Source organism: Prinia subflava, chromosome 3, assembly GCF_021018805.1.
Source record: "Prinia subflava isolate CZ2003 ecotype Zambia chromosome 3, Cam_Psub_1.2, whole genome shotgun sequence".
Taxonomy (NCBI): Eukaryota; Metazoa; Chordata; class Aves; order Passeriformes; family Cisticolidae; genus Prinia; species Prinia subflava.
Window position 1 is genome coordinate 100,114,278 of NC_086249.1, and position 24,270 is coordinate 100,138,547.

The window sequence follows — 24,270 nt, forward strand, 5'->3', positions numbered from 1 at the left end:
TGGAGAGCTCAGGGAGATTATCCAACAGGAAAGGTCAGGGAAAGTGAGGCATAGCAGGGAAAATTAGGTGCTTTCTGGCAATGAGATCCATAAACAATCATAACACCCTTGAAGAGAACAGTTTAACCATAATTCAGCTTGCAATTTGCTTGAGAGAAGTTTTTTAGACCATTACCTGTAACAACTGCACCACATTTGGCGTTTTATTAAACATCTCCTGGAGCTGGTGCAGAATTGTGTTGTGACAGTTACTGCAACCTGAGTTTGGGCCAACTGTCCCCAGTGAAATGTGGAACTTCTGGAGGATGGAGTTCCATTGAATGCTGATCTGCAATGTCACAAACATAAAATTATCTTGGAAGCTAGAACAAGTAGGCTGTAATAATGAGGTTATATAAAAGATTATAAAAAGAAAGTTGGTCAGATTTAATTCTCCCCCATTTTTCATCAAACCTCAACAGATTCCTAATTCACCTGCCTCAAAAGCTGCTGAGGCTGAGAAGGGAAGAAAAAGCACTCTCAGCTTTAACACCCATTTAGCTGCCTGGATTGTTGGCAACCACATAACTGGGCACTTACACCAGCAACTCAACCAAAAAGCAAAAGAATCTTTTCTGCCAAAGGTGAGAGAGAGAAAATTAAGCTCAAGAGATTCATGGTGTGGAAAACTGATTAGTGAGTTGCTGGAGGTGGACTGGTTTTCTTAAGTTACATTACACAAAAACAAGTACTGGATAATATGTAAGGAAGTTAAATGCAAAGTCCATACTGCTGCTCTGGCTACTTACATATATATATAACACACATATATGTATATATGTATACATATATATTTACATACAATTCCCAATAAAATGCACATAAAAATACTCTTAAAATTCAGCTTAGAGAATAAACACAAAGAAGTCCCATGAAGCAAATTTCAAGTATATAAAGCTACTTTGCATCAGTTGCACACAACTATATTCTTAATCTGAAATAAATGTGCACTTAATTCCCCTCTACTTTGCACTTAGAGGTGCAAAGTGTGTGAGCAAAGGTGTGAGTGAGTACTCAGTTATACAAGTAATTAATAAATTGTAAATTCAAATACTACAGAGGAAGCTAAAGCTTTGAACAAAGAATAGCACTGCTACAAAATAACCAATGAACACCTCATTGAAAGCACAGCACTACATTTAAAACTTTGTTAGATTCCTCTCTTTTAAGGCAGAATTAGGCATTCAGCCTACAGGAATCTATCCATATATCCCAGTACAGCAGTGATCAGTAATTAGACTCACATAAAGTTTTTCAGAAAAAGGCTGCCACACCAGCTTTCATCAGTCAGAAGCACACAACTGTCCCTCTCACAATATAAAGCATCTAACAGAAATTCTCAAAAATCCTGAACTTCTAGCAAACCAGTAAATCAGCAGTGCAGCAACTTGTGTCTTTTCTACATTCATCTGTATTAATTCCACTACAAAAAAAAAATTGTGCAGCAAAATTCTGAGAAGTCTAAGCCTACCCATTCCGTTTTCAATCATTTAAAGTCCATTTAGGAGTTACTCACTGAGCTCCCCTTGGTAGTTCCGTAACAAAGGATAAGTTTGCGGTAGTTGTAGATCCGAACTTCTGAAAAAATGTTTAAGTGGTTGGGGATGTCTGTGAAGAGAGGAGGGAGGAGAGCTGTAGTGAGAAAATCAGAATCATCTGTAAGCCCACCATTTTGGCAAAAAGGAGGTGATTTCTGTACCTGGTAAGGATCGTGCAAACTCCAGGACACACTCGTACAGCCGGGCAATACTGCTCCAGTCATTAAGGAACATCTCGACCACCTTGCGACCCCCAACTGGTTCAGACAACTGGTTTTCATACGTCAGGTACACGTGACGGGTTGGTCCTGCAGGGTGAGAGATGGGAAACACTGATCAAGCCAGTGGCTCCTGAGCTGTGGCTTACAGACTGTGAGTGAACTGTGGCATGTGACCAGCAAGCACATTGGAAGGACAAAAATGCATCAACTCAGCAGTCGGAATTGTGATTAAGGTTTCGATTAAGGTACACTGTGGTTTATTAGAAATCTTAGGAGCAGACAGCTGTCCAGTTAAACCAAGACATTAAAACTACTGGAACAGGCAATGTAAATAACAAAGAAACAAGATTCACCAGTGTTCCCCAGTGCCACTTGCCTTGCTCCCTGGATGAAGTGCTGTTCAGAGGGCAGTTTGCAAACACCAGCTCGGCCACCCACGTGCGATTATTTCTACCTTGTAGTCGGAAAGTGCAATCGAGCAGAGATCGCTCCAGAGCCTTCTGTGTTTCCTCGTTTACACCTTTACAGGGAGGGATTCTGTATGTGACAGAAACAAAACCTCCATTAGACACAGTACAGCTCCACAAGTAACAATGGTGTCTTCTAACATTTCCTGAAGGACTCCCAAGTCTGGACGTGAAAGAATGATCAGATCAATAGCAGAGACAGCTGGGCTGCTCGGTGAGATAACCTGCTCCTCTTCAAGGGCTGTAATAACTGTGTCACAAGAGTACTCTGAGCTAAGACCACTTTCTATGTGGATTCAACACCTGCAAATTACAGACTGTTAAAGGATCTGCTGAATTGTCCTTATCTCCTGGTGAACTAAGAGCTCACCAATATAAAGCTCTTATACAGAGAAATAAGCCAAAAAAGATGAAAATAACTAAGTTCTGTGGCAGCCTGAATTCATTTGCCTTCTAGAACAAGCTTGCTCTATATGCAATGAACAACCTGGCAGTTCCCTTAGTACTCACTAATTTATTCGTATCCCAATGTGCGAATTGAGCTCAGGGGACAGACTAAATAAAGCCTAAGTAAAAACATGCCAAACTCTTTTTCAAATTCCTCGAGGATCTAGCCAGAAATCCCATATTCCACCCTTAACTTCAGCTCACAAGATCTCTGCTCATATGCAAAGTTAAAAAGGTAGGGCCTGACGTATTTAGAGAGTGGTACCTCTATATCACCATACATTTCTGCAGTAGAAAAGGAGTTAAGAAGGTTTTATTCTAGGAGGTATCTTCGGGGTTTGTGGTTTTTTTGCTTTCAACTTGATTTGTTGCAGGTCCAGTTAGTGGCTGGTTGTGGCTGGCATTTCTCAGGGTTAATACAGAGGCAGATACTATTTGCTTCCTATTAAGAATTTCCATATAGCTATTTCAGTAGCCTATATGATACAGAAGAATAGTAAATTTGCAGATGATGACAAACTGAAGAGAGCGTTTAACATGCTGGAGGTGAGGGCTGCCCTTCAGAGAGACTGCAGATGGCTGGAGGAACAAGGTAACAGGAACTTTATTAAGTTGCATGAAAACAAATGCAAAGTCCTGCACTTGGGCCTAAACAACCTATTAAATTACTGTATGATTCTCAGATATTTCCTCTACAACCTCTTTACCATGCAATTGTCTTCTCTGGGATTCCTGGCATTTTCTTCCGCAGTTTCACATAATTGTCAAATACCATATGGAGTATGTAGGCCTCTGATCTATCCAGAATTGCATGTTCATGAATCATCACCACATCTTCCTCAGCACTGCCTGGATTTAAGGATTGAGTACTGAGAGACTGTTTCCAGAGAGCTGCAATTTAGGCTAATGAAGGAAAAAAAACGTAGCTGGCTCTTAGTCTACTCTTATTTTCCCCTTTCTCTAGCACTGCTTCACTTGCAAGTGCAAGACACACAATATTAACACCCTTCCAAAAAAAAAAAGGAAAAATAATCCCAAAACAAAATCCTGCCCTTGTCCTGATATTGTTACTGTCCAAACAAGCCTTTTTTTCTCTCAAGTGTATGTACAGTGATAAAATGAAACATAGAGAATATGCTCTTACTTTAATAAACGTATTGCATGGCTGAAGCCATCTCCTTCTACTTGTACTCCCTGGTGAGGAATGTCCATATTGGATAACTAGGAGTGAACAAGAAAAATGTTATTCCAAGCAAAAAACTTGTAACATTTTCAAGGATTTTTGTATTTTCCCCTGAGGGTGTCAGATGTTTCACATCCTCAAGCACTGGAAAGCCAAAAATCGGTCTGTGCAAATCTGGTATAGAGCTGTCTCCCAATCCTTCCCACAAGTGCATTGTTCATCCTCATTTTCCCTTTTCCCTCAACTTTTCAAGGTTTTTGCAGTGCTTTGTGCTAAGAGAAGCAGCTCTAACAAGACTAGAGCAACACAGAGCAGAAGACTGAGTCACCCGGGCTCAGCTGGCTGGGGAACTCCAGAGAGAGCACATGACCACGAACTTGCCAACAGACACCAGAATCAGGAGCAGGGCAGGGAAAGAAGGAAACAAAGTATTTTTTAATTCTTACCTCTATTCGAAGCCCTATAAAGGGCATATTTGTATCACACATGGCTACAATATGAGCTAGCACTTTATTGAAGGCACACATTTCTCCCGATCGTTTTGGTTTCTTGGGTTCTACAGAACATGGATCTCCAGATAACTAGAATTAAAATAAAGACAAATGTGCTTGCATATGTGGAGTAAACACTGAAGAGATGTCAGAGAATAACCTCGTTCATCTAAGTGTTAAATGAATCACACCCAAAGGCTTTTGGAACACGTACCTTGCGCTTGACACCACTCTTCATTTGTTTGCCACTTTTTGTGTCCAGTACCAACTCTTCAATGTTTGGTTTGAACTGCTGTAGCAAAAGTGCAGTGGCAGGGCTGTCATCTCCTTCAGCATAGCTCACAGACAGAAAATGGTACTTGTACTCTAGTTCTGTGGGGTTGCCAGGAACATCAAACATTTCTACAACCTACAGTTAAAACAAATTGAGAAGATTCTCAAGCTAAGAGTAAGTCTAATTCAATTCTTATTGTTTCCTTTTCAAAGAACAGACATTAGGGTTTTTTAATATATTAATATTGTGGCTAGGAAAGGTATCCAAGAAGAGAAAAAAGACCAAACCTTTCAGGAAACACAGAAAATGGGAAGGTTTTTGGGTAATAAATCTGTACATGCCTTCTTCCATATGAGCCTGAGCTCTTAACAAACCCACAGGAGAAGGAGGGAGAGGAGAGACTCAAGCATTACATCAATCACTTGGTTGCTAATGTTAAGAGTTAACAGTACAACAAACTGTCTGGGATATCCACGGCAGGGAGCAGAAGACAGAAGCATTTTTCAGTTACTCACAATGTAGTACTGAGGAAGGCGAGTGAGTTTGATGAACAGTTTGTGTTTGGAGAGGTTTCCCACTGGATGGCTGGCATAATTAGCTAGTTGAAGAGTTTCACTGCTCACTGTAGGCAGATGTTTTATAGACTGTTTGCAGCGCTGCTGTCCAAGCCAGAACCTCACATGGAAATAAAGGTATTAGTACCCTGAAACTGGTTTCATGATTCTAACACACTGCTGTGCAGAGCATTAGTGTCAAATTAAGAGTCAGGCATATTCTAAGCCAACACCTATCACTGCAGCATAAGTTAAATAAAGAAAAACCACATAGAAAATTTCATTACTTTATATTTTCGTATCACTATCTTTACATCTTGTCTTCAGCTTAACAGACAGCTGTTAGTTCAAGAAGAAAAGCCCTGAAATTATTTGCTGAATAAATTTTTATATACTACAACATGAAATTACAATATAAAACATAGAAGGAAAACATTAAGAAAAACATGCAGATTGCAGTTATTTGACAATCTGGAATCTTCAATTATGTTTTGATAAAAAGGAAAATCTTTGCTCCTGTATGCTGTTAAGCAATACAGTAAAAAAAAGTCACTGAAGCTGGATGGAAGTTTATGTTATAAACAAACTCATTCACCTGAATAAGTTTGGAGATGAAGAGCGACATGCAAGACACCAAATTTATTCTCATGTTTGGAATCAAACTTTGTCCTACTCCAATGGATTTTGGCTACAGTGGCAAGGCCAGGGTCACTAACTAGGCTTGAAAGGGGCTCAGAAATGCATGGCTTGGGTATTCCAACTTCCACTGACAACAGCAGTGGAAAGTGTGGGTGCTCAGCACCTCTCCACCACAACACACCACATTTATTCTCACTGATACAGCTGTCCTAAAAGACATTCTGTGGACTGCTGAGCTTCCTCAGAAACTGCAGCACTACCCAAGCCATTATCTCAAGTACATTATTTATAACAAAGGGAGGTTGATTAATTTCTCCAGGGTGCCAGTGCTTCGTGCATCATCAAGCTTCTTTTAGAAGCAGAATTCCTCAAATAGAGATTTCACCCTGCAATTAACTCAGAGCACTGGGAATTTCCAAAATGACAAAGCAGGTGGAACTCAGTTCTCATGGAGATGAAAACTGTGTTTGTATTATTTGTTACAACCTCTTATAGGAGCCAAATGTATCTTATGCTTAAATCTCAGGGCTTTATGGAAGGAAGATTAGAGGTTTAAACCAGCAAGGGCTGAAGTGCTACAAGATAAACAGGTATTATTCAAATCATCCTAGGCCACTTCCTGGTTTTTCCTGTGTATTGTGAGAAGTGAGATCATTCTTGCTGAGAAACAAGCAGAATTCAGCTGTAGGAACACAGTGGAATAAAGGACATAGAAGATGAACATGAAGAGAAAAAGAGATTCTCAGGAAGCAAGTGGGTCTACTACTTAAAAGTGAAAAGACTTCATGCAAAGTGTGCATACAGCAATGCATGAGGCTACATGTAAGGGGGAGAATTAAAGCAGGACTATGGAATCAATTTCAAATAAAACCAGACTATCCTCCCCTGCTTTGAGGAGATGGCAAATACTCAAGGCTGCTTACAACAGTGAGAAAATATAACCCCTACTGTGGTAAAACACAAAGCCATGCAAATGTCCTCATCCAGAACACAAATATGGTGATTCATTCCATGCAAACTAAGAGAATTGTTCACGTCACTTACTTGAGCTGCTGAAGCCAAGGAATGATTCGCTTCATATCATCATTAACAGACTTCTCTATGTCATCAAGGGTCAGCTGATCTGCAAGAACATCAGGGCGGTTTAGCACCAGTCTTTCAAACAAAATTTCATACTTTCACTGAAAGTGTGTCATCTAATTAATCTTGTAACCATATAACAGACCAGGTTTGGGCTTCAAAGGGGATCTTGAAAGATCATCTGGTCCAACTTTCTGTGGGAAAGGGAACACAGATGACATTATCTAACTGCATCTTGAATATCTCCCAGCGATGCATGTCACCCTGTTTTTGAAGACTTTTCTAAGCCTTCTGAATTGTCCTTCATATTGGAGTCAGAATTTTTACTTTATCACACTTTCTACTATAAACAATAGCCTTGTTTCACTAACTCTCCTTCATTGCGTACATATATTTAGGTAGGGGGAGAAAGTTGATTGGCAGTTGGCTTGACCAATGTGGTTTGAGAGGTGGGATTCCATCCTCCAATCCACAGGCACCATAAGAAATGTATAAAATTGAGTTTTGTAAATAAACTCATCCCTTTTTCCTGCTTTGCTCATCAGCACGTCCTCATGCAGTTCTTTCGTGTCGACTGCGACTGATGCAGACTCCACCAAAACTCTCAGGGGGTTGTTCTAATGCTGACACCACCAAAACTCTCAGGGGGTTGTTCTAAGGATTGTTTGATTTCTCTGTAAAGAACTGCTTTCTCATATTGAGATGAAACTTCTAATTGTAATTTTTGTCCCTTGTACCAACATATGGTCCATAATGCTTGTAAGACCACAGCAGGATGTTATTAACCAAATAAACTAAAAGAAGTTCCTTTCTTTTCTTAAGCAATGTGAAACCTGAAGTTAAAACTTGAACAGAAGCAACTCAAGATGTGTAAGGTCATGTAATACAATTCTCACTCAGGTCTATGTGAAATTACCCCATCCATTAACAGCACAAGCCAGGAATCACGAGTCAGAAAGAATATGCATTGAATTGACCCCTCTGTTGTCCTCTTCAAATAATCTTAACTGTGACACTTAAGCACAAAGATCCTATTTTCTATTCCTCAAACCCCAATACCTAGATGATGACCCAAGTGTGGTGTTCATTCGCTCACAAAACGTTGCAGATCTGACAGAATTGTTCCCACAAAACAACCTCACAGTGCACGACTCTTGCAAGAAAAGAAACACCTCCTGGTTTTGTGCCTACTCACCAACACCATACAGCATCAGCTGGAACATTCCAGAGTGGAGATCAACAAATACATGCAAGCACTCTGATCGACCACATGGCTCCAAAATGGGAATTACAAGAGTTGGGAGAGCCGTCTCAATGAACGCTAAACAAAAAATAGTGTTAATAATTTCACTCAAAATTCAAGCTTATATTAAAACTTGACCAATTATAATCAAAAAGCTGTATGTTTTTAGGGAAACAAACTTCACTTGCACATTATTATAGTGTTGACATAGAGAGGAATGTGAATATAAGAATTTCTCTCTGAAAACAGTGACAAATCAATGAGAACAGGCAGAGCAAATCTGAAGATTATTAATCCTTGAAAATCTTTTAACTCACTGCTTCACAATTATCAATCTAAATCCCAAAAGTTTCAACAGCACTTTAAGGTAAGTCTCATCCAAAACCAATTCAAAACAGTGAAAGATTTGCTTTCAATTCTGAACACAAACAAGTTTTACAGTAGGCAGATTTTAATTCTTCAAGCCAGACCACAATGTTCTACCAGCTTCACTTATTACCCTGCATTTAGATGTATGGGTATTCTACAATTATCAATGCAGAATAATTCAAAGCTAAGTTTTGTTAATTTTGAACATGTTCTCTTTTACTTTCTTTAATTTAAATTAATGAAAACAAGAAACATCAAGAGAAAAGGAAGCCATCCCTCGACACAAATGCAAATGAACTAGAAAAACTTCAGCAGAAAGCACATACAATTGTCATTAACATTGTAGCTCTTAAGAATGGCTTTCAGCTCCTGGAGTTTTTGATGAGATCTTGCATGGACACTGTCTATTAGGAGTTTTTCTATTGATAGGTGGTCAATCTGTAAAAAAGAAAAATACTTCAGTAAACTCATATTTGATGTGCAGACTTTCTGCATTAGCACACTGCAACAAAAGTACTTAATGAAGCAATCACCTCAGAAATAATTTGCTTAGAATTGTGGTGAGTATTTGGAGCACTATAAAATATAACAAACTACCATGAGATTCTGTCTGTGCAGCAGGTAGTGGGAGGAGTTTTGAGCTAAGATTAGAAGAAGGTGTAAAAGACAAATTTCACAAATTATGCTGTTACCACTCCCTGAGCAGACCTTGTTGTGGATCAAGGTTGGTCCACTTTCAGCTGAGTTTTCTTTTCTCAGCCATTGGTAACTAGCTTAAGCTAAAGAAAAAGGATCTCCCACATAAAACACCCCAGTGCAACACTTCATTAGGACATGTTTGCCTCTACACAAACACACACATGCACCTGTAACATGAAATCCAACAAGTTTAAGTCCTGCTAACAGTGTAACAATGCAGTGACAGACACTGGGTATGGCCAGCCCTACTGAACTCAGAAGCATCCAGGGGCTTGCATCTTCATTCTGTTGCACTGCCAGTGCTGAAGCTCATGCCACCACTTATATTCACTGTAACTTACTTGTACAATCTAAATTAAAGTATTTGCATTCACATTCATTCACATTCCAGTCACATTATTTACATATTTTGCATAAGCAAAGCTCCAGATTACCGCAAAACCCTTTTTCTAGGTAACCACACATTGCTTTGAAAACTGTTCAAGCTGAATTAAACTCAAATTTTATTCTATGAGAGATAAATGCAGAAGAGGTTCATACACCACAGAGTTATTCTACATTCAGTGCAAGCTTTTGCATACCAGAATGACCTTCCCCTAAAGACAAGCCTTGCAAGATAAGGCCCTAAAAATCAAGTCTTTATCCATCCACTACAGCATTTCACCTCAGTAGCTGCAATGGGTTAAACCTTTCTCTCCAAGAAGTGACTACACATTCTATAGCTCCATCCAGTTTTCATTAGGTTAATGCAGAACCTGCTCAGACAAACATGTTTGTTTGTGCCACTGTTTTATACAATATCTTAAACAAACAGAAACCCAGTGTGCCATCTACATCATTACAGCTGAGATCATTATTCAAACACTACAACAGCACTGTATTTACCACAGCTGATAACTTTTTTAAGCTCAGAGCAAGTCCTCATAAAGGGGGACAGAATTAACTTTGATACATCTCAAATTCACAGTTGCCTCATATCTTAATCTACAGGCTGCAGACTTCATTCAGTGAGCTTGGGCTGCATCAGCTCCAGTGGATCTTCAGCAGATGCTGTAGATAAAGAGCATTTTCTTGGACTTACACAAAAATACAGCACCTTCACTAAATCAACTCTATATTTAGCAGCCTAAATGTGCTAGTTTAGGCTATTAAATAAGTGAATGTAGTATGTATTTATTATATTAACACTAGAATTCCTACTCTAGAAGTAGAGTAGAAGGCTCCCATGCTTCACTAGGTTTCCCACATCCCTCTGTAGCTGAAACCTTGGCAGTTCCTGACACCCACCATACAGACTTGTCTGTCAGCACTGGTAACATGATGGAAAGAGGCTGAAATACAAAGGATGTACAGGAGGTGGAGGCTACCATCAGCAGCTGTAAGACAGGTGAAATATCTGAGCTGGGGAGCTTTTCCCTGTGGGAAAACTGAAATTTTGAAGACTACACCATTCACTCAAATTTACTAACTCTCCTAAACCCAGAGACTGAAAGAAATAATGACAGACAGACATCCTGATATGTCACAGCCACATTTGCTGAGGGACTTACAGAGCATTTATTACAATACCCAGAATGCAGTTTTTCTTAAATATCTTTAAGACAGAATTATCCCTAGAATTATCCCTGGTGAAGCACGATCCAGGTAGGTAGTTGACTGCAGTTACTCATTTTGGATCATTGCAACAACCCCACCTTTAAAATACAGGAATTTGAACATTCAAATAGGCCACATGAGAAAACCTGGTTAGTGGTATTGTAAAACTAAGTTTCACCCAGCACTTGTAACAAACAAACCACATGAGCTCTTCAGCACAAGATTTCCAAATCATAATGTAAGATTTTCTAAAGTGGATGACACTGCTGGGTAGCCAACTCCAGTGACAAGGGGAAGCTGATTTTCAGAGGAGATCCAAGACAGAAAAGGGAAGAACTGTCTCTCTATAAAGCATTTCAAGCCAAACCCTAATAATACTGTTGTTTCCCCCCAGCCTCAGCATTCTGTCTCACAAGTGGTATAATGCACTGTGAAGTAGGTGCAGTTTTTAAGATTAAGTCAAGGCAAATAATTTGTAACAACAATTTGAGGTCCTCACATAAATACTACACAACCTACGGTAACTACTTACTAGCAATCTTAGAAACAGCTCTTTAAATAGAATCAAAGTGGAACAAACTGACAGTGTAAAGCACTTGAGTTTTTGATTCACAAAATTAGATGCCTCTTGCAAAGCAAATCTTTACCTTCATGGCTCTTTCCATCAGTTTGGAATCACAGGCTGGCAGTGGAGGCTCATGAGATATTTGTAAGGGTTTTGAGACATCAGTTTCATCAATTTTTATAGTGACCTTATGGACAGATGCAGTCCCTGTTTTCCTGCCAAGTACCTGTTGACTTAAAATAAATAGAATAATTAAACCATGCAACTGGAAGAACAGAAAAAATATTTTTCAGTAGCTAAACCTTGATTCTGTGTGTTCTGGTTAAAAACAACATTGTGGCAGCTGAACTGAAACAGGCATTTGTTTTAGATGACATTTTAAAGCAGAACTGGTGGTAAACGGTAACTACATGAAGAGTTTTAGATGACTGAAAATTTAACACAATCAGAAATGCACTTGGGTTGCTTTTTAAAATTTTGTCTAGTGTAAGTCAAGCAATAAATGCAATAGAAGTCTGACAGAGATCTAATCAAATTTTAGATATCTGTGTAATAAAATAAAATCATTTATAACTGCATCCATGGCTCTTCTGTACATTAATGTGCAACCCTTACTTCTTTGCAAATCACGAAACATGTGTATGTACTTAATTACAAGAATTTAGGAGTCTCACATCAAAAAAAGTGTGCAATTCTGAAAATCATGGCTCAAGCTTGGTAAATATAATCCCTCCTGTTATTTCATTTACTGTTTGTTAACAGTCCTTTTGAAATGCACTTACTTCCAAACAGAGAGGGAGAGACACTTCCCTGCATGGTACCGCTCCACCTGCACAAGGTCACCCCAGCGCTCCCGGATCAGCATTAGTGTTTGTGAGTGCAGGACTTCCAGCTGCAGAGCCAGGCAGAAGGAGTCTAATGCAGGGAGCTAAGAAAATGTAAGAGGTCCAGGAAGTCTGTACACTGCATAAACCTGTTTCTGTACACCACATCAATCCTTCTGTCACCCAAGTCACACAAGACGCTGTCTGAAAACACTCTGATGTACTAATCCACAGATAAATACGTATAAACAGTACCAAATATTTCTCAAAAGGGTTTTTTTTTTGTGGTTTTCCAAACTCTAAACTAGGACAGGTTGTTAGACAAGAGAGCCACAGCCCTGTTTTACAGATTTCTAGTTGTCATCGTGTTTTACTGAAAAGATGATTACTAACAAAGAAATTCCATTCACCCTATAGGTACCACTAACCCCATCTCCCACAGCCACCCTAAAAAACATGACTCTTTTTGCAGAAAGAGTTTCACTGAAATCCATTTCACATTGTCTTGCAATGTGCCCTTTGCAAGTGGAAAATCACTGCACACCCTGTATCTTGTGTCATTATTCACACAGATACAAGAGAGTTAACACACCGTCATCAACTGCCCTTTACTGCAGTTCTTGGTGGCAAGAACTGCCAACTCCCAGAACTTCCAAGTCAGCTCTGTATTTCATCTCCAAAATTTGCTGCTGCTGCTGCACTGACTTACCACACAACCTGCTGCCTTGAGTACCTCACCTTCACCTTTGCTGATTTAGTGTGTACAATTAAATTTGACATGCAGACACCTGAGAATTACTGCTTCCAAAGCCATCATTTACTTCAAGGCCACCATAACTTCACGTGCAGACATTTCCCCCAAGCTTAGCAGGAAATCCATCTTTCCTGACTTGCAGCTACAAAGAGCAAGGCTACATTAAACCCTAATTCAGAGGGCCCTTTCTGAAGGATACGCAAGCAGTTGTACATGTCCTGAAGGGGCTTCTCATCAGCAAACAGCCTGGACTGCACCAGCTGATGGATGAAGTTGATCTGCATGCTGTGAACCAAGGCTCGACCATCTTCAGAAAATGAAAAATAAGCCACATTAGTCATCAGGAAAGCAGGTATATAAAATAATTTGGTAAATTGATAAATTAAAAATAAAAGATACAACTGTACCGAGCAATTTCCATACCAGGTTTTATAACAAAACAACAAAATTCTTGGTTTACTCTGAAAATGTCAGTCATTTTACTACAGTCACTGTATATTGTTAAGGGATTAAAAGTCTGTAAAGCAAGGTCAAAACAGGACAAGTACATATAATTTCATTCTCTTAAGCGGTGATATGCAGAAAACTCAGCATAAACAAGACTTATACAAGTGCCAGAGACAAATAACATGTTAAAAACGAAGTGTAAAGGTTTGATTTTTTTCTTTACCACCAGTTTCCTTGTCTTCAACCAAAATTTCCAGCTTGAGAAGGCGCCAGGGGATGTCAGGGTCATCACCCATCACTGTCAAGGTGGCCTCAAACTCACCCTCAACTCGGAACTTCACACGGCCATTGGCTAAGGAAGACAAGAATGTTTTATTTCAATCTCCTAAGATGCCTAAAAAAGAGCAGTGTGGTAGCTCCTGGCACTGGTAATGGATTACTTCCCTATCATTTCTGCTCTGGTGCTTATGTTTCCGTGCAACTGTGAACATTTCACAGTCTGCAGACCCAATGTCAATAAGCAGCACAGAAAGATGTACAAACTGTCCTGAAGCTAACTTGTGAAATCTGATCACTTGTTAACACTTGTGTTTCTGTAATACAGAGTAACACGGAGCTGACTACCAGCCTGACAAACCAAACATCTGCCTGAAATATTCCTATTCTTTGCTACTATCAACAATGAAGGCTTTCAGCAATATTCAAATGACATTCAGAACATGGAACTCAGCCCAGGCTGAAATCTATCCCTGAAAACACATCTCACTGCAAAGCATTTATTTAGTATTAGAATATTATAAATCCATTTTCATGTAAGGAAGATAATATTTTGCAGAATTTATATACACACAACAAGCGAAGTTCACACATATTATTTATCTAATTGACACGTACATCCTCACACCTCTGTGAACACTGCTACCTGTTTCAAGAATTGGGAGCAAGGACTTTAAAACTATGCAAGCAAGGTCATAAAAAGAATGAGAGGTAGAGCAAACAAGTGAGTACAAGTCCTTACTCTGACATGCAGGTCAACCTTCTCAATCATTTAACAAATGATGTCATATATCTCCACAATTAAAGACATTTAGAAATATTCTTGCAAAAATTTTATCCATTTAACTCAGGAAGTTTCATCTTCAAGAGCACCCCAGACATGCTCTTTAAACAAATCACACTCCAAAACAGAAAATAATAGTCATTGAAATGTTTAGCTAACTGAAAGCTCTTAAGAGCTCAGACATATTATTCATATACCATTCATATATATTTCTGTTAAACTAAGATACCTCTAATACTGATACTGCAAGCACTCACACAGGGACTAGAGAAAAAACAGCACTAAGATTCTTCAGAAACATCTTTGACCTAGGTCTGTGGGGAATGGTTTACAAATGGCCAGCCTTGTCCTGGTTAAAGGCATGGACTAGGTCCATTCCCACCCTATTCTCTGTGAATCTGCAATAACCTAGTCCAGTTTATAGCCATCCTTCCTGTATAAAAGGTTGTCTTAATGTTCACCACTACTTGGGATAAATGAAAACAGAGATCTCAAAACAGTTTAAGAGATCTGGCACAGTGGTGAGCCATTGAACAAAAGGCATGCATAAATATGAACAACTTCTGTGCCTGAGCATGAATATCAAAACAGCTTAAAAAGGCAACATTGAGTGATTTGTTTAAACTTAAGTTCAAAGACCTTCTGCAAGAAGACCTAACAGTTCCACTGATTTTAAAATTAAATTAAGATGAAGTAGCCTAAAGACTGTTTCGCTTAACATTTGCTGAAAGAGCAAGACAATGTCTAAACTTCTTGGCATTACCTGCACAAGATTTCTGCTTGGAAATAAATAATATTTCAGCAATTTTATCAGTGCTCTCATTTTTCAAACAGGGAAAACCCCACATATTTTGATGTCATATAGAGACAGGATCCCAGTCTTAATAGATGATGCATCCTTAATTGTCTCAATAAAGCTATCATTTACCTTTGCTGTAGCATTAAAACAACAATTTTATATCAGCCTGCAATAATGTCTCCTTCAAAAGTAATTCCAGTTCTCACCGACTGTAAGATTTGCCAGCTGTGGAGGGAGATCTGTAGTCACGAGCCGATGGCGAAGGATCTGGTTTAGCTGATGAAGTGTGGTTTGCTTCTCACTCTTTGTTATTGGGTCAGGAGGGATTATTTTATCCTGTTACAATAAACACAAGCAAGTCTATGTATCTCAAACACGTATAATATATTGATAGCAGCAATTGTGAAAACCAGCCAGACCAGAAGTCTGAAAATATAAATACCCAGTGAAGTTTTCTATCTTATATTTGCTTTCTAGCTGATTACATTTTACCCAAGACTCACCAGTGAATAAAATCACTAAATTTGGCAGAACTAAATAAAGGAGGGAATGCTTTACTGGAAAAGTGTAACTTGTTCAAACAGGAAGTATTCTGCAAGAGAAACTGGCACTGCAGAGACTTGGCACTAGGCCTGGACTGAGCCACACTTCCATCTGCACACACACAATCAGTTTGATTACCGTGCATTTGATGCCTTCCTGGGGATTCCCACAGCCCCAGACACGGCAGAGTTATTTACCCTAATGCAGGTGGGCAGCCGAGGGTAGGATCCAGTTGTCAGAACATCAATTGCATAAGGGATGGCAAAGCTGGGCAGCCGAGCATGAACCAAAGCATCTCGAGCCAGCGACGCCAGGCGATCAGCAGTGTCCACGAACAGGATGGCTTGCTGATCTAAGAAACTCGATATCATCTGTAGAGTATAAGGAGTTTAAAAACAAAAAAGGGAAATCAAAAAAATGTACAATCAATGTCCCTTTATATTCAGTTTATCTGTCACTTCCAAATCAAGTAACTGCATTTACGAAACAAAGAAAGAATGAATATTCTGGCCACTTCCTACATTCATATGCAAGGAAACTTAAAACCCACATGCCATTCCCGATGCTGTGGGGGATCTGTACAGCCTCACAGCTCTTTATCGGCTGACTGCTACTGGAATGCAACCACACTTGTTTGTAATCAGTAGGGACTTGTTTTTCTGCAACATTCTGGACTTTATTCTTATTTATCCAAGATCAGGATAATAGGAACTAAGACACTCAGATCAACATCTTCCCCGTCATTAACCCAAATTGCTCCTGAAACTTTGTGCAGACAAGCCTTTCATTTTATACCACTGATGAGTTTTTGGGAACACGAACTGTTAAAAAAAAAGATTATACAATTTCTAACCAGGAATATTTTTTTAAAATTCAGTAATAAAAAGAAGTCAGAGTGCAGCACTATCCCATGTCCCTCAGAGGCTGTTCCATGCCAGACTCTGTCTCTAACTTACCGCACACTTCTCCACCTTCCCGGCATTATTAGCCCACTTGACCAAGGCTAACAAACGAACAAACAGCTGCCGAGTGCGACTTGCAAACTGCACTATCTCTATTTTTCTGGAAAAAAAGAAATGTACATTACGCTAGTGCTTAGATATACAGTAAAGCTGTAATTTAACTGTGTGCCAATTAAAAAAATAACGAGCTGTAATGATAACTATTAATTGTGTTAATGCAGGCATTAGTAGTCTGTGGCTTGCTTGCTTGCTTAAGAGTATGGGGGGGAAAAGTCTGTTGTGAATACCTAACAACATATATGGATTCTAACAAATCATGACTATCTGGGAAACAAAAGGCATATTCATAGGAATTAATCAATGACTGTAAGAGAAATAATTCCATAGTGAGCTTAACTAAATTATCTTTATACCTTTTAAAGGATTTCCCCAAGGCTTAAGATTATGTTTAAAGTAGGCAACATACCCAAGGATTAAAGGACCTTACAGTAACATTACACTTATATTCACTATGAATAAATAAATAAGATTCTAAACAAAATATCATTTTAGCATTTTTACAATATTTTACAATATCTTTACACAGTATGATACAAAATAGAAATAGGGAAAACCACAAAAACCCCATCCTTTAACTTTGCTTTTCTGCCTTGCAAAGAAAACGAGGTAAGAACTTATTGACTCTCAGTATTCCTCCCACCATTTTTGTACAAAATAGTCAAAATGAAGGAGTGTGTCTGCATGTCTTCTGAGCTAGTTTTTGTAAAAGAGAATGCAATAGGGGCACAGGCAGATTTTCATGCTTTATTACAGATCTACATTGCAGATGCATCAGATGAGACACAAAGATCTACAGTGTAGATCTGTAATACCATACACTCTGAAGCACCACTCCATCAACAGTTTATACAGGTTTTCCTCCCTTTCTGTGTGTTCAATTTACTAATTTCACCATGGTTTTCTACTCAGTTTGGAAAAAACCCCAAACCTAAGCTGTTTTCCTGGTATGGTTTGCTAAAGTAACAGAAGCGTTTGGACAAAAAGAACATTAATTAGTGCATACTGTACTGGCCTCTACCAAACAGAAGCTGCATCTCCTTCTGATCCCCATCTGTAAAACACAAACTCATAACACAAAAAGAGCCTGATTCTGCTGAGAGTGCTGGTGTAATGAGGTTAACTCTTTGGGCAAGTAAAGCATAATCTGCTTGTAGCAGATGAACATGTAACGCCAGAAGCACATTAATACCATCTGGTCCTGTTTCTTCCATTACAGACCCTGAGCCTCATCCAAGAACTTGGGCACTAAGCCAGTAATTTCTCTGTGTTCTAGAACACGTGTTTTGGAATGGCATTCAGCCTGATATTAAGATTTCAAGTGGTGGTCAAGGTGCTGTACATACACACTGCTCTAACACACTATGGAAATAAAATGTTGAGAATTCTGAAAGATTCAGGAAAACTTTATGATTTGAAAGATGACTACAGTGAGACTTTAGAAAGCCAGGAATCTCTCAGACAAACTCCACATAGAAGTTGCTAAAATCCAGTAGTTATGTTAAATATCTATGGTGAAAGCAGCACGATAGCAAGAAAATTTCAAATTGATGTTCTGTGACTGAAAATAAATTTTAAAAAAAATCTCCCAAAAAGCACAACAATTTAAAAATGAAAATGACTGACAACTCTAGACAGAGTATTCCAGTAACTGTTCCATTAATACAACTTAAATGAAGTTAGAGAAGACTTGTTACTTTGATTTGACAGAACCCTGCTTCATCATCCCTGAATCACAACTGCATTGGGAATTACTTCCCTAATAAAACATAAAGGTCTTCAAATTTGCTGCACTGTCTTTCATTACAGGTATATGACCTCATGCTAGGCTACACAAAAATAAATATCCAAGGAAGATGAAACCTCAGGAAAGAGTTTATTTATACAAAAAAAGAAACAAAATTTAAAAATCTTTCTAACAACCATGTTGCTCAGTATGTTTTTAACTCTTGGTCTTCACTGCTAAGTTTGGATCTCAGGTTTAAGATCCTCCAGACTAATGGCTGAGTCTGGGGAGTAAAGCATTAGCTACAGTAGAATTAAATCTAGTTAAGGACCACTTAAGCAAGCTTGACATACAAAAGTCCATAGGAGTAGATGGGTTGCATCCAAGGACTCTGAGGAAGCTGACCCATGCCACTGTAAAGTTGCTCCCTATCATTTTCAAAATCCACTGTGATCAAAGGTCTTGATGACAGCAAAAAGGCCAACACCATGTCCTTCTTCAAGTAGGCAAAGGAGGATCTTGGGACCTCTAGGTCACTTGGCCTAAGTTCAGTTAAGAAAAAATTTCATAGGACAAATATTCCTCTAAGCTATATCCTGATAAATGCCAAGCATGAAATTAGCCTGGAAACAACCATCAGAAATTTGCCAAGGGCGAACCACCCTTGATCACCACCAATTTGATCAACAAATTGCCTTCTACAGGATGAATTGCTCTGTGATAAAGGGGAGATCAGAAGATGGATTTAAATTTGCAGGAAACATGTGGAATACAAGGATGGGTTGACGAGGCTGAATTTGCTCCTGCTTAAGAAGAAAAGGCTGTGGCAAAATCCTACTGACATCTTCAAATATCTAAAGGGGTATTGTAGGGAAGATGGAACCAGACACTTTTCAGAGGTGCAGAAGGCCAAGGACAACAGCTACAAATTAAACCAGTGAAAAACTAGTTAGACATGAGGAAAACAAAGAATCATGGAGATGGGGTCAAAGACTGAGGCAGGTCACCCAGAAAATGATACTGTGCAACACCCAGTCTCCATTACCAACAAGAAAACCCCTGGATTTCCCCCGCAACTCAGCACTATTAATTTTCCACCACAGTACTAATGTTTTTTTTTTAATCCAACCACTTTGTTTTAAGAGTTATTTATTCCTACAGTTGGTAACTAATAAATGACCCTAAAAAAAAAAGTGCTATGTTATACTGTGATGCATAATTTCTCATCAGTTTTTCTTAGCCTAGCATCTTTTAAATAGGCATTGTAGTACAGAACTTATATTTTATGTGGACTTTATTACAGAATGACACCACCACATCTTCACTGAAGTATATGTGCCATGTCACCAGGCTCCAGCTCCAAGAAACAGAGCTTGAAGCCCAACTACTGAAACCATTAGAGTCTCAAAGCTAGAGAAAATATGCATAATTAAGCCACATTCCTACAGATGAGCTCCTCCAAGAGCTGGAAATCCATTTCACCAAGAGGAGTTTAAGTCAAAGCTGACAAGGATGTGAACATTTAATTTCAAGACAATTTCAATCGTAGGACATTCTTTGTACATTCAAGACTGTCTCATTTTCTTTTCTCTAATCCATTAGGATTTAAGTTGTTGCCTCACATCCATGTGCCCAACAAAGTAGCTTTACCTAGAAATGCTAAATATCTAGATGAGAAAAGCTCACCCATCAGTACAAGGGAGCTCTGAACCCAAGCTGGAAGTAATTTCTTCAGTAAATACTATGATAATTAAAAATCCAAAGTAAACTCAATCAAAATCCATACTGTTCCTCTTAATGAAACAGAAGGAAAAGGGGTACAAGTAATCATTCCAGGTTATGATTCCATGAAAATAGGATTAGTTCTACATGTTATGAGAGTTTTGGAACATTTCAGATAGCAATTAATGATCATCCTGGTACACAGAATTCTTTACTAAGATTCTTCCGAATATCATAGCTTCTATATCTCTCTAAAGAAATTTAGGTCAATTAATATGTCAAGACAAAATAAGGGAACAATATTTCGACAAGTTTCATAACATTTACTAAGAGAAACAGAAAAGTAAATGGATTTTCTTTGTCTCAACAGGATGCTGTTCTGGTCTCTTACATTTGCTCTCTAATAATTTTCACACTTCAAAACCACATAGAACAGGAGCAGAAAAGTGTTCTTGATAAGAAAGACCAGGTAACATGGAAAAATGCAAAAATGAGGTTTTTACCTTGTTGTCGTTGCTAAACTGTTGCTTCTGAACAAAACACTTCTTTATCACACTAACTAGAATCTATTTAAATTTTCCAGTTCCCTTTCATGTCAGCTTTACTGTCAATTCATTGCTTCAAGATTCATGAAGAGAAAAACACCCTTAACAGAGTTCACCTACTGTAACAGCAACAAAAAAAAAAAAGCCCCAAAAACTATAAATCCAAACAACCAACAAACCCAATATTGTCACTGATGCCAAGAAAAATCTTGAAACTATGTAGGGACAGCAAGACAGACAAAGCTTATTTTCTTGCATAAAATCTAAAATTAAACGAAAAAGATTTTATTTAAACAGTGTATTAATATTAACATCCTAAACAAGTTCTGTATTTTAACATGTATTATAGATTCTCTTATCATAACTCACCTTTCCATATCAGTCTTTCTTGGTAATCTATATGAAAGAAGAGGGAGAAAAAAAGAGATTTGTTATATCTCATTCTATTACACTCCAGACAACTAGAAATTTTGTTAGCCGCCTTCAGGTACAGAAATTTCTGCACAACTACAAAGTATATAAAAAATAGTACCATGGGTCACCTGTCACTACTCTGTACCAGGCAAACTGGTCAAATGAACTGAAAAGTTTGATGAAGGCTGCTGAGATCAATTACTCTACAAATGCCATAAATATACATGAAGGACTTCTTGAGTGATATTCTGGGAGTTTTTTCAAAGCAAACTAAAACTCTAAAATTCCTTGTCCTTTCCAGAGTTCGAGCACTCTTTAACTCATGTCAGGCAAACTTCTGTTTACACCCTTACCAGACATGGTACTGTATAAAAGCTACACCTATCTTTTCCCATTTGTTCTGTATGTCACTTCTTGAAACACACAGCTTCCCCACAAGAACCTCTACGGTCAAACAAAGAGGGAAACAGGTTTATTCAGAGTTCAAATGCTTTCAGGAAAGTTTTTCTTGGCTCAAAAACACCCCTTGTTTTGCCACTTCCAACGCAACAACATCAGCACACCAGATCATTAAGTAAATGTAAATAACTTATTTACCAAAAATAATCAAATGGTATTTTAAAAACTACGGAAGTACGTCAAGGAGTGGCAGCATCTGAGAATATCTCAGTTTCAGACATTTGAGTTTCACATATTTCAATATCAGTACCAGCACTACAGCTGGGTTTTTTGGCAATAACTTGGGGGCAAACTTAAGCATTTAAGGAGCCAATCTGCAGTTGCTCTCCAGTTCTCACAGTCCTTTTCTCTGTTTATGACAGATCAGTCAGCAGCTTTCGCTGTGTCCCTGGACACAGCCTGATGCAGAGGCCAACCTGCCTGCACAGGCATTTCCCTGGGTGGAAGAAAGGACAAGGCTATTTACAAGAGCAGGACAGCGGGGAATGGGTTCAAATAGAAAAAGATACCTAAAAAATTCTTCTGTGCGGCTGGTGAGGCCCTGGCACAGGCTGCCCAGGGAAGCTGTGGATGCCCCATCCCTGGCAGTGTTCAAGGCCAGGCTGGATGGGATTATGAGCAACCTGGTCTAGGGAAAGGTGTCCCTGCCCGTGGCAGGGGGATGCAAATGGGAGATCTTTACGGTCCCTTGCAACCCAAACCATTTTATGAATAGGAAAGCGCGACCACCTCCCCCCACTGCAGCCCCGGATGCGCTCCGGGACAGATCGCGGGCGAGGCCTCCGCATCCTCCCGGGATGCTGCGAGGCGGCACCGCCAGCCGGGCGCGGAGAGATCTGCGGCACTCACAGGTCGGCCAGCACGGTGAGCTCGGCGTAGGTGCGGTGCAGGAGGAACTCGATGAGGGTGCTGAGGCGGTAGCCGGGGCTGGCGGCGGCTGTCACGGCGCCGGGGGCCGGCGGGGCCGGGGCTGACGCGGGGCCGGCCGGCACCAGCTGGGCGCTCTCCAGCTGCACCGGCGCCATGGCGGCGGCGGCGCCTCGGCCCCGGGCGGGACCCGCGCGGCAGCCCGGGAACGGCTCCCGGCGGCGCCGGCACCGCGCCCGGCTCGCCCCGCGCGGACCGAGCGGGGAAGGGCGGCGGGAGCGGGGCGGCTCCGCAGCGCTCAGAGCCCGCCGGGCGCAGGGGCCGCCGCCATGATGGGGCACGGGACCGGAAGCGAACGGGAACCTTTCCGGGAGGCGCGAGGGGGCGGGGCGGCGGGACGGGGGGACATGGGCGGGACAGGCAGGGACAGGGGGACACGGGCGGGGACACGGGCGGGACACACCGATACAGGGATACAGGCGGGACACCGGGATACAGGCGGGACAGGGGGACACGGGCGGGGACACGGGCGGGACACACCGATACAGGGATATAGGCGGGACACCGGGATACAGGCGGGGACACCGGGATACAGGCGGGACACCGGGATACAGGCAGGGACAGGGGGACACGGGCGGGGACACGGGCGGGACAGGGGGACACGGGCGGGACAGCGGGATACAGGCGGGACAGGGGGACACAGGCGGGGACACGGGCGGGACAGGGGGACACGGGCAGGGGCACGGGGATACAGGCGGGACAGGGGGACACGGGTGGGACAGCGGGATACAGGCGGGACACGGGGATACAGGCAGGGACACCGGGATACAGGCGGGACAGGGGGACACGGGCAGGGACACGGGGACACAGGCAGGACACAGGGACACAGGCAGGGACACACGGGCCACAGGGACACATGCGGGGCACAGGAACATACGCAGGACACAGGGACACACGCGTGGAGCAGGGACACGGGATGAGAACACAGGGACAGGGACACACAAGACACAGGGACAGACACGGGGAGCACAGGGACACAGGCAGGACACAGGGACACACACGGGACATGGGGATGGCGTTGCCATTGTGCCACACGACCGCTGGATCCCGAGATGGGTCAGGCTGGAAGGGACATCAGTGGGTTATGTGGTCCCAGCTCCCTGCTCGGGCAGGGCCATCCCAGAGCACATGGCACAGGATTGTGGGTCTGGAATATCTGCAGTGAGGGAGGCTCCACACCCTCTCTGGGCAGTGTGTCTCAGAGCTTGGTCTCTGCACAGGAAAGAAATTCTTCCTCATGTTCAGGTGGAACTTGTGTGCATCAGTCTGCCCGTTCCTCCTGTCCCATCGCCCCAGGGAGCAGAGCCTGGTCCATGCCCTGACTCCTCCCTGCAGACACTGACACACAGGGATGAGGGCCCCTCTCAGGAATCTCCAGGCTGAACAGGCCCAGCTCCCTCAGCCTTTCCTCACTGAGATGCTCCAGGCCCTTCCTCATCTTTGTCACCCTCCACTGAACCTGCTCCAGGAGCTCCACATCTCTCCTGTCCTGAGGAGCCCCAAACTGGACACAGCGCTCCAGGTGATCCTCAGCAGGGCTGAGCAGAGGGGCAGGATCCCCTCCCTGCCCCTGTATCTGCTCATGTTACTGAAATCCAGGGTGAAGGAGACCAGATTAGAGACCTG

General features: G+C 41.1%; 1 protein-coding gene across 1 annotated transcript in view; it reads right to left on the minus strand.

Moving 5' to 3' along the window:
- MED14 (mediator complex subunit 14) overlaps positions 1-22,946 on the minus strand; it is a 34,637-nt gene extending 11,691 nt beyond the window's left edge. Inside the window, exons 1-20 of the mRNA XM_063393034.1 lie at positions 22,567-22,946; positions 21,214-21,240; positions 16,789-16,894; positions 16,030-16,203; positions 15,496-15,625; positions 13,654-13,782; positions 13,183-13,290; positions 12,188-12,320; positions 11,488-11,638; positions 8,872-8,983; positions 8,129-8,254; positions 6,898-6,976; positions 5,176-5,335; positions 4,601-4,795; positions 4,342-4,476; positions 3,857-3,933; positions 2,175-2,335; positions 1,739-1,885; positions 1,556-1,647; positions 176-328 (exon numbers count right to left, since the gene is read on the minus strand). Of these exons, the coding sequence (XP_063249104.1) occupies positions 176-328; positions 1,556-1,647; positions 1,739-1,885; positions 2,175-2,335; positions 3,857-3,933; positions 4,342-4,476; positions 4,601-4,795; positions 5,176-5,335; positions 6,898-6,976; positions 8,129-8,254; positions 8,872-8,983; positions 11,488-11,638; positions 12,188-12,320; positions 13,183-13,290; positions 13,654-13,782; positions 15,496-15,625; positions 16,030-16,203; positions 16,789-16,894; positions 21,214-21,240; positions 22,567-22,742 (2,571 nt within the window). The 5' untranslated portion in view covers positions 22,743-22,946. The remainder of the gene's footprint in view (positions 1-175; positions 329-1,555; positions 1,648-1,738; positions 1,886-2,174; positions 2,336-3,856; positions 3,934-4,341; positions 4,477-4,600; positions 4,796-5,175; positions 5,336-6,897; positions 6,977-8,128; positions 8,255-8,871; positions 8,984-11,487; positions 11,639-12,187; positions 12,321-13,182; positions 13,291-13,653; positions 13,783-15,495; positions 15,626-16,029; positions 16,204-16,788; positions 16,895-21,213; positions 21,241-22,566) is intronic.
- Positions 22,947-24,270: the final 1,324 nt, after the last annotated feature.